The sequence below is a fragment of the Amborella trichopoda genome, chromosome 3 (assembly GCF_054954075.1).
Source record: "Amborella trichopoda isolate Santa Cruz 75 chromosome 3, AtrichopodaSantaCruz75HAP2 v2.0, whole genome shotgun sequence".
NCBI classification, from domain to species: Eukaryota; Viridiplantae; Streptophyta; class Magnoliopsida; order Amborellales; family Amborellaceae; genus Amborella; species Amborella trichopoda.
The window spans coordinates 632,847-643,802 of record NC_142338.1 but is presented as its reverse complement, the minus strand read 5'-3'; the positions used below and the strand labels follow the sequence as shown (position 1 = coordinate 643,802).

At 32.8% G+C, this 10,956-nt stretch overlaps 1 protein-coding gene across 2 annotated transcripts; it reads left to right on the top strand.

The window, feature by feature from the left end:
- The first annotated feature begins 3,049 nt into the window (after nucleotides 1-3,049).
- LOC18439630 (dihydroflavonol 4-reductase-like1) lies at nucleotides 3,050-10,956 on the top strand. Of its 2 annotated transcripts, XM_006849792.3 has the most exons (6): nucleotides 3,050-3,243; nucleotides 4,989-5,158; nucleotides 5,475-5,663; nucleotides 7,316-7,478; nucleotides 9,513-9,702; nucleotides 10,756-10,956. In XM_006849792.3, exons 1-6 carry the CDS (start codon nucleotides 3,093-3,095, stop codon nucleotides 10,886-10,888), a joined length of 996 nt encoding a protein of 331 aa, XP_006849855.2. In that variant the 5' UTR covers nucleotides 3,050-3,092; the 3' UTR covers nucleotides 10,889-10,956. The 2 variants fall into 2 exon arrangements, 1 of the variants encoding a protein (XP_006849855.2); XR_016052665.1 differs by lacking the exon at nucleotides 7,316-7,478 and having other exon boundaries at nucleotides 3,088-3,243.

Here is a 10,956-nt window from a genome sequence, read left to right as displayed (position 1 = left end):
AAAAATACGGCCGGGCCGGGCCGGGCCGTCCCCGGCCATAAAATGTGCCCCGAGAGCCAGCCGGGTTGGGCCCCAAGCTCCCGGGATCAGCTACCTGGGCCAATGTCACCTCTAGCTTCAGAACTACGGCACTTCAGAAATTAAAGAGATATTCTTGATGGACGGACCTATGTAGCAAAGAAATTGATTTATATAAGAAAATCAAGTTCAATTTAGAGAAGTGTAGGAAAAATCAAACCGGAACGGTTCATTGAAAATGGGCATGGAAACAGTTCAACCAACCTAAGCGGTAAACCGGTCGGTTCACCTGTTCTAACCGAGCAAGTCCTGGGAGGTCTAAAAAGTGTTAAAAAATATATAAAAAATATCTAATAAAATATGAAAAGTATATTTGAAGAATGATTAAATACAACACATCCAAATGAAGTTGAAAACTAATGAAAAAAAAGGATATTAAATAATCGATTTGTGTTCGGGGGTATTTTTGAAAATTTTTAAATAGATAAAAAAAATGTAAAAATAAATAAATAAATAAATAAATAGATATGGCCAAAATAATTTTCAATATTTACCGTAATGATGGAAAGCATTGAAGAAAACATTGCAAATAAAATCCCCTATTTTTTGGGATTTTGTATAATATCTGGCTGAAACCCGAATTGGCCAGTGGCCGGTTTCGATCTAACTAGGCACTGGCCGGTTTTGATCTTACTAGGCGGTTACCAATTAGACCACCTGATTTTTTCTTCAATGGTTTTGATCCCCTTGATGATTTTTGTGAGGAGTTAGGGCACCTTAAATGATATTTTTGTAAAATAACTATTATGGGGAAGTTGGATATTATGATCATGTCTACAATGGCACTTGGGAATGGGGTTGGGGCCTTAGTAGTATCACACCATATCCTAGTCACCACATTATAGCTTTTATTCCCGCCACTAATACCACATCACTAATACTTTTAAAAAGCTAATTCCTAATCTACATGAAAAAACAGGTAGAGGTTTGTCTTTTTTATGTTAAAAATAAAACCAAAAAAAATAAAAATAAAAGGTTGAGAGAATATACCATCTCTTAATATCTGAGAGAGGTTGAGAGAATATACCTTATCTCATGATCTGCGAGAGGTTGAGAGAACTCTCAATGTCTGCAAGAGGTTGAGAGAATATACCTTATCTCAAGGTCGGTGAGAGAATATACCCTATCTCAATATCTGCGAAGGGTTGAGAGAATATACCCTATCTCAAGGTTTGCGAGAGAATATATCCTATCTTAAAGTCTATGAGAGGTTGAGAGAATATACCTATCTCAAGGTTTGCAAGAGGTTGAGAGAACTCTCAAGGTCTGCGAGAGGTTGAGAGAATATACCATATCTCAAAATCTTAAAATAATATCTTAATGAGACAAAATTTTATTAACTCATCCACCTATTTTATAATGAAGGAAAACCTCCTTTTAAATAGACTAAAAAATAATATAAACATTAACAATAAAAACTCGCTCTACACTTTTCCTATTTTATCTCTTCTTATCTATTTTCTTTCTCTTCCCTTAACCTCATGTACTATTTCCTTTTATCAAAAACCTAAAAACTACTTTTTATTTAACCTTGTCCTTTTATATTTTTAAACTAGCTCTCATAATTTAACCTTGTCTATTTATACTCCTAAAAACTAATCCAATCCAATTGATCAATATGGACAAGATAAATTCGATAAATTCATGCCCACCTAATTATCCCTGTGCACCCTATTCCTGAAGAGATAAACAAAATGATAATTAAAAATTAAAATAACCCTAATATTACTTGTATCACTTTTTCATTAAATTACCCAAAAATAAATTAATAAATAAATAAATGGATGGGACTTGCCATTACTGAGTTCTATTGCATCCATTTATTTTTATCACTAACTTTATTTTGTACTAATGGTTTGAATGCCCAAAACTGGAAACTATCACAACTCCAAATTCTAGGGTAGTAATCTATATACCAATTTTGTATGCCATTGTTCAAACACAAAGTATGATGATTTTTCCTTGTGTAAGAATGTTCTTGAATTTATACTTTTATTTTTAGTTTTTCTATTTACTTTTTTCACCCTGAGAACAAATATTTGACGACCCCAAATAGTGGTACTGTATTCGGATGATGAAATGATGAAAGATATTTGGTGAGGTGGCAGACTGATTGTCAACTTTGGTTTATGAATTATTTAAGACCCAAAACACACACTCACTTTAAATTCATTTCCGCCTCAAACCTATAAATTTGGAACTCCAAAAACAATCTAGATCTAATGATCTTTGAAGAATTTAAAACTTAAGTACACTACTGAGGTTTAAAAATCAATTTTTCTTTTCAAATTGAAGATCGTGGTCTGCTAGATAATAGACCTGCAAAATTTTAGGTTCAAGCAGTGTTTTAAAACGTTATAATTTTCGAGTTAGGTTGTTGATTTAGATACGAATCAATTTCGAACCAGTTATGAGATTGTATAGGTCTCGGTCTTGTCCCCCCCTAAAACCTTTTTGTTTTTGTTTTTTTGTAGCTTGTCTAATGTTTTTTTAGGTCCCCTCTAAATCCCAATATCATGAACCCCTATTTTAATTTTAATTTTATCCTTTAAAATATATTTTTTGCGTCACCATTCTTGGTCCAATCTGAATTGCGGTACTAGTAATCCGACATAAATATGTGAGTGAATGAACAGCCCCACCAATCTGGGTTTTGAAACACTAGATTTAAGGTAAGGTGGAGTCACTGTAACAGGCCCAGACGCACCTAAAACCCTACCCCTATAATTAACATCCATGCATATTCCATTGGAAGTTTTCTCATTAACTTAGAAATAAACAAGAATGCATTGCACTTTATGAACCCTAAAACCCAACCACACCATCACAAGCTTCTTGCCTCTGGCCTAATTATGTTGTTTTTTTTTTTCTCTTTGATCGTGATCTACCTACTCATATGCATGAACATGAGATGATCTATATTTCTTAAACCTGCATTTAACAATACCAATCCATCTAATTAAAAAATAGATAAAAAAGTAAAATAAAAACCTCCAAGGACTATATATATATAGATGCACAGCTATCAATTTAATATATATTTAGTCATGGAACTCCCCAAAGGGAAAGTTTGTGTAACAGGGGCCTCAGGGTATCTTGCTTCTTGGCTTGTTAAGAAGCTGTTATTGCTTGGTTATAATGTCATAGGAACTGTGAGGGATCCAGGTTCAGCTTCTTCCCTTATTTTTCTTAGATTTCTTGCTTTTTTTCATGGCAATACCTGGGTTTATAGCTAATATAGACACCTCAGCTTTATCCCCTAATTTTTCTTATACTTATTTTTTTTATGGCTATTTTATGGTTTATACAAATGATTATATGCTCCCGCTGGAGCATGTCATCAAGTAAAATTCCATCCTGGAGTTGAAAGACCCTAAATTCTTGGTGTTGTAACCATGTAAACCTAGCAACCAACCTAAACATAAATAATTAAATAAACAACAATTACTCATACTCTGTGCATAAAGAGAAAAAACAGGGTCTTGAGAGTGAAAATGGGCCATTTAATTTTTGAAGGGACAAATCTTAGTGTTTAAAAACTCAATATCCAATTATCTTTCTTGAAAATACTCTTGTTATTCTAAGGTGGATCCCAAAATTTTATGTTGTGAAACTCTTACAAAGTAATAAATCTGTTGCCCAAGAAAGTAAGTGTATAGTATGCTCATGCAGGTGACTATGTATGTTGTATATGAACAGTAAATAAGTTATGGTAAATTGCAAGGAGATTTGTTTGGTGCATCCAAGCCCACACCTGTTACTATGCGGGCTTGGAGATCTACACCGTCCATTAAAGAAAGTGTAGATCTCACCATAAATAACAGTCCTCTAAAGAAAAAGTAAAATCAATTGTTCAAATATTTTCTTCAAAAGATATCATTTCTAATTTTAAAAATTTGTTTCTATTTACAGATTAATAATCCACATGTTAATGATTATGTCTTTCCTAAAAATTAGGACTAAATTTTATTTCAAAGATAAATTATTAAGGGCCCTGCACTTCTACATGTGAATCCGTGGACTCGTAGAAACCATGGGACAATGATCTATGTTGGTTAATATTTACTAATGGAAAATTGTTTCATGCGGGCTTGACCGCATTTCTACATATGCTGTCCAGAATTATAAAGCATCCATCTTAAAGATGGATGCAAATATGTGGTTCATCTAAAAACAATTGAAACTACTGGTCCAAATGTTTTTTTAATATAATTATTATTTCTAATTTTTAAAATTTATTTATTTATTCATATTCATGACCTCCATGAAACTAACGGTTCAAATGTTTTTTTTAAAAAATAGAAAATAGACAGTTTCGTCTTTTTTTTAAAAAAAGTGTTACGAAGTTCAAAAAACGGATATATCTGTAAGGGAAATGTTTATACAGAGTTGAGACTCTAAACAATCAAATTAGAGCCTACTCACTAGAAGAAGTTGTTTTGATGCCCAAATATCCTCAAATTAACCATCTAAACATCAAGATGTGTGGACATGAGAAAAAAATAGATTTCAAGTTTTGGAAATAGTGTATTTTGTAATGCATTTTTGGACTGTCAATTTTCAAGTTTTCATAGATATATCGATCTACACTATTTTTGAAGCTTTAAACTTTATAAATAAAGATAAAAATATATTTTAAGGCTATCACAATGATTTTCAGTATTGAGACCACATTTCTCGACAATATTTGAAGGTAGGCTCTAATTTGATTGTTTAGAGCCTGGGCTTTATACAAACTGCACCCTATCTGTAATAATAGAAACTAAATGGTATTTTGTAATAACGGAATTTTTTTAAAAATCCATCTCAAAAATAGATTTATTAAGAGGCCCAAGTTTCTACATGTGCGGCGGTGGCCCGCATGCTAACCGCGTCCTGTACTAATTTGTTGTTGTGATGGCGGTGGGTAGGAAATTACAAGAAAGTGGGGCATCTTTTGGAGTTGGAGAGTGCAAAGGAGAGGCTACAATTGGTGAAAGCTGATCTTTTAGAGGAAGGAAGCTTTGACCAAGCCTTTGATGGTTGTCATGGTGTTTTCCATGTGGCTTCTCCGATTGTTGTGGCAGATTTAGATCTAAAGGCACCTACCCCTCTCTCTCTCTCCACAAAGTCTCTCTCTCTTTTGATTTATTTTTATTTTATTTTTATTTTTCTTGACAATGTGAAATAAAAGTGAAGTGTCTCTCTTTCACTTAAAAACTACAGATGGAATACATAATCTGGCCATTGATCTCTCCCTATCAAAAACACTACACAGACACTGATAAAGCCATTTTCCACCCATTCGTACACACGATATGTACATAATTAGTTTTGTTCAACATGGGCTTGAATGTTTAGCCTTCATTTTAATCTTTCTCTGTAAAAATATGCAAACTTGATTCTTGATTATGCAGACAGAGATCTTGGATCCCGCTGTTAATGGCACGCTAAATGTGCTACGGTGTTGCAAAAGGAACCCATCGATCAAACGTGTGGTCCTAACCTCCTCCACAGCTGCAGTAAGAGCAAGAGATGATTTCGATCCATCTATACCCCTCGATGAATCTTCCTGGAGTTCTGTTCAGCTCTGCCAAAAGTTGAAAGTGAGGAATCAACTCTCTCCTAAAATAAAAAGAAAGTGTAATTATTTTTGTTGCAGTTACCTTTAGCTATCAAATACGAAATCAAGCAGTTTGTAATATTAATATTTTGTTGGCTGCAGTTACAGTCTTACAAAATATCTCTCTAACTTTGCGTAGCAGTTTGTAATATTTTGTTGGCTGCAGTTACAGTCTCACAAAACATCTCTCTAACTTTGCGTAGAAAATGACACACCCCTAGCTACATAATTCACATCTATTTGCTAAAAATGATTGTGATATTCTTCTGTTTAAAGTAAGCATGTTGTAGTATACAATCCTATGAATATACATAGTTGTTTGTGAAATATACCAAGTGAAAATAGATTTAAGGGGAAATTTATCAAAATACACATAAGATGTTGATTATTTAACATTTTTGCTTGTTTTGATTTAATTTTAAAATGCCTATCAAAATACGCATGATTTTGACCTAAAATAGTAGAAAAAAGATAAAATGTTAAATAGTTGAAAAGTGAAGTGCATTTTGATAAACGACCCTAGATTAAAAGGTTCAGCCCATTTAATCTGGCATCATGACTTTATGGATGGTGTATAACGTATTCCCATGAGAGCACACTATAGAGTAATTTAGCATGCTTAGCATACCCCCACTAGAGCACAGTATGTACTTACTCCTTCAAGCAAATACCTACTCATGTACTTTATAATCACTAAAATGTGCATTTTTAGGGGGGGAATAGAGGAATTTAAGTTCCCAAACAAATAGATATGAATAAAAAAATTTGTTTATCTCTATGTACTAATACATTTCTTCTGTTTTTTTAGCAACATATAAATTTTGTGTGTGTGTTTGTTTTATGGTTGATTGCTGGCTCGAAGAGCTTACATCCCCAAAAATTTGTGTGCTAACAAATTACTCCAAAATAAAGTTTACACTGTGAAGTGAGTGTAATATATGCTCTTGCCAGAGTATATAATCTACAATGAGACCATTTACTTTTGATACAAGGAGGTTACAATTATTTATAACCATCTAATTTTAGCCATAATCTATTGGCCAAAAAATGACTTTAGGATGGAGCAACTGAACAACATTTGATTGGATGTGCATGCCTTGATCTTTGCTCGTTAAAAAAAACCTTCAATCATCAATATGTGGACTAAGGAAATAAAAAAACTTGGAAGTAAAAAAATTTGGGATCCCAAAATTTCTCTTAGACAAGGTTTTACCTAAGGGAATGAATTCACAGTATGGGATTGTATAATATATATATATATATATATATATATATATATATATATATATATATTGTACAAGAAGCTAACAATCAATTATAGCCATTGGATGTGAAATCTTATAGATATAAGTATGTCACAATATTCGAGAGAATTTATTTTGAATAAGCCTAAAGAATGACACATCATCAATCATTTGATATCAAATCTAACAGTCAATGATGATTGTGTTCTCCTTATATCAAACATAAATGGCCTCATTGTATACATTTCCTATGCATATAATCTCCTGATTGAAGAATCTTATTTTTGTTTTTATTTTTTAGTTTTTTCTTAGATGTTCAAAGAGTTGTATTTGTTGTTGATCATACTTCCCTTCCCCCTCTTTTTTTTTTAAAAAAAAATATCGTGGAAAGGTTTGGTATGCATTGTCAAAAACCTTAGCTGAAAGGGCAGCATGGAAATTTGCTGAGGAGAATGGGATCGATTTGGTGACCGTTCTTCCCTCATTCATCATAGGCCCAAGCCTACCCCGTGATCTAAGTGCCACAGCCTCGAATGTCTTGGCTTTGCTTAAAGGTATTTTATTTGTGGGTTATATTAGGGTGCTCACACTATAGAATAATTTATCATTGTGCTCAACAGATCTGGACGCTTATATACACTTGTTTCGTATATAAAGTTTTTTTTTAGTAAGGGTATTTTTTGTCATTAAGATGAGGTGTGACATCACTCATATAGATAATTAAATGCCACTAGTGTACTTCATGTGGGTGATGTCATACCCCATGTGAATGACGTCATACCCTCCTAATGACAAAAACTACTATTGTTAAAAAAATGCTTCATGTACAAAATAAGGGTATAGAAGTGTTCAAAATTTGTTGAGTACAACGATAAATTACTTCATAGTGTGAGTACCCTAACATAACCATAACCTTTTAGTTCGTTAATTATTTATTTTTTTTGATATGTTAATGGTGGAAATAGAGGGCAGACCGCTACATTAAATCATCTGCTTTTCAAAGGTATTTTTTATTAAATAAAATATTGAAAATGTCAAAACTTATAGTTATTAAGTCACTAAATAAATTTTGGGATTATATACTACGAGATTATTCATCTTTGTTTGAAGGAGGTTACAATTGATTAGAGCCATTAGCTATCAAATTAGATGGCTTGAGGTATGTCATAAAGTTCGAGATTTTTTTTTGTTTTGAACTTTGAGTTTTCTCAATTATACACTCACATCCACTCAATTTAAAATTTGACGGGCAAGAGTAATTGTGACCGCCTTATATTAAAAAGTAAATAGTCTCTTTGTATATTTTTCTATAAAGTTTTCATCGCATAATTGGAGAGTAATTGCTATAATTGTTTTAGGCACATCAAATGCATGCTTAATTATATTTTTTAGCATTCTAATTCAACCTTGGAGGGTTACAGCTAGCAACCTTGCCATTTATCCTCTCCTCTCTTGCAATGACTGTGGGGATGAAAATCCGGGCCTAACTCGCAAGGGGTCCGATTCTAGTTCATCCAATCCCAACACAATACAGTTGCATAATTGCATCCGCCTATATTAAGAAAAATTGAATTGGAAATGTCAAAAAAACAAGGAGCATCTATGCCATTCTGGGTTCATCAACCCAAAATCACTTGGTTATCGATCTCGATCTGACTCGAGCAATGCGGTAGGGGACAGACTGAGAGAAAGAGAGAGAGTTACAATGTCATCTATATATAATTTTGAGATTGTATCTTATAAGAGCTGAACGAGGCATCAAACTTGAACACGATGATGATACATGCCTGCCTCATTTTGCATCTAACTAATAGGAGTGATTGTCACCTTTTTGTACCAAAATAATCTCATTGCTATAGAGATTTTTAGTTTATTTGTATATAACAAATAAACAAACAAAAACACAAATGTTTATGTGCTTGTGTTCTATTTAACCATGTGCATATGTATGTTACCCATGTGTATATATATGTTTCTTGATTGGTCTCAATAGCTAAAGAGAGATCCGTGACATCTCAATCACCAATACTATGTTACGGATTTTTAGAAAGTCCTCACTCATAGATCTTATAGCCAATGTTGTCAAATTCATTTTGCTTTGGTCAAAGAAGCTAAAGCTTTTTGGATTTTAGGCTTAGGTCGAAGCGAAGCGAAATCTGGTGTTGCCGTTTCTGTCAACTTCAGGTTACTTCAGTCGAAGCCAATAAATATCTATATAAAATTATTTTTTATTTTTTAAAAAAAAATTATTTTTTATTTTTTATTTTTTATATATTTCTATATATAAATATCAATTTTATTTACATTAATTTTTAAAAAAAAATTCTAAAGTTTTTTCTCAAATGAGTTGAAGTACCTAATCGTTTTATTTTTCTCACCAAACCAAATAAGACTTTGAAGCGAATTTGACACAATGCTCATAGCCTAATTAAATATTAATTTTTATTAATTAATAGAAATTTTATGATGACATTTCATCATCATCATTCGAGTCTTATCCAAACTATTTTGAACTAATTAAATTTATAAAATACCATTAAAAAAAAATGAAGAGATTTATACTGACATTTTGCACGTGCCATGCACAGGAGATTCCCCCATTTCCTTGAGAGATGGACGGATGGGATATGTTCATATCGATGACGTGGCATGTTGTCATGTGTTGGTGTACGAAGATGCAAAGGCCAAAGGGCGTTATTTATGCAGCTCCACCATCCTTGAAAATTACGAGTTAACATCCTTTCTAAAGGAGCGCTACCCTAACCTAACCATTTCAAGGTAGAGAATGCACCTTTGTTTTTTTGTTTTTTTTATTATTATTGATAGTTTAGGGTAGGAGGCGAACTTGAGATGCAGCAAAGTGTTTCTTAATCAATAACAGATTTTTCAGAAAAAAAGATTGGGTCATGGTGGTAGCATCCTCATACCTAGTTATCTATTTTGTGGTTTTCAATCCTACTCACACTAACCACTGAATCCTTCAAAAAAGCAAACTCCATAATCTATATTAAAAAATGAGTCGGGGCAGGTCTTCCCCACTGAATTACCCAAAATAGACAACATGTATTTTGAAAATTACAATAAATGGTGAGCTGGGCACACCTTGTTTCTCTGGATTTTGGATGACGGACGACTCAAAATTTGCAAACTCTTACTTTTAACTCGAGTATCAAGATTCAAAACAAACAAATATATATATATATATATATATATATATATATATATAAAACCAAAGATCTGGGCCTTAAAAATGCTTTATCTTGAATGGAAGCGTATGTTGTAAGACCACTTACCTCAAATACAAGGAGGTCACAATTGATCCTAGCCATCTGATGTGAAATTAAAGAGTTAGGAGAGTGATGCAACGTTCGAGGAAAATTTAATTGAGTGTAGTCATTAGCAATATATGCAACTATTAGATTTCACATCCAGTAACTAACTGTGGCTCTTGTGTTAAAAGTAAATAATTTGATCATATATTTTCTAGCTTGAAGACTATCTCAAAATGCAGCACCATTTGAGAGCTCAAATCTATTTTATTATGAAGGAAATGTAAGGGTTTCGAATGGTTTTTGGGTCCTTAATCCATCAAAAATTGGATTATCATAAAGAGTTTCATGATTTTTGCATAGTCATGGGGTTCATAGTAAAATTGCCCCTCAAAATGTTAACATGTCTAAGATGGTGTTTTGAAAAAAAAAAAAAAAAAAGAGAAAGAAGTTTTGAGTTTGAACAAAATAAGAGGGAGGTGCTCTTACTCTAAAAGTAAAAAATAGATAAGTTCTTTCCAACCTTCGTTATATCTTATAGTTTTTCACTTTGGGTGTGCAGTTTTGGGAAGCATCCTCGACCTTACTATGAATTAAACACTTTCAAGCTGGAGAACCTGGGCTTCACATTCAGGAGCATTGAAGAAATGTTTGATGATTGTGTTGAATCCCTCAAGGAACAAGGTTATCTATGATCCAAGAGAGAAAATGAACATAATATTTGGAAATAATGAAAACTAATGAAATGGGTGCATTATCATTA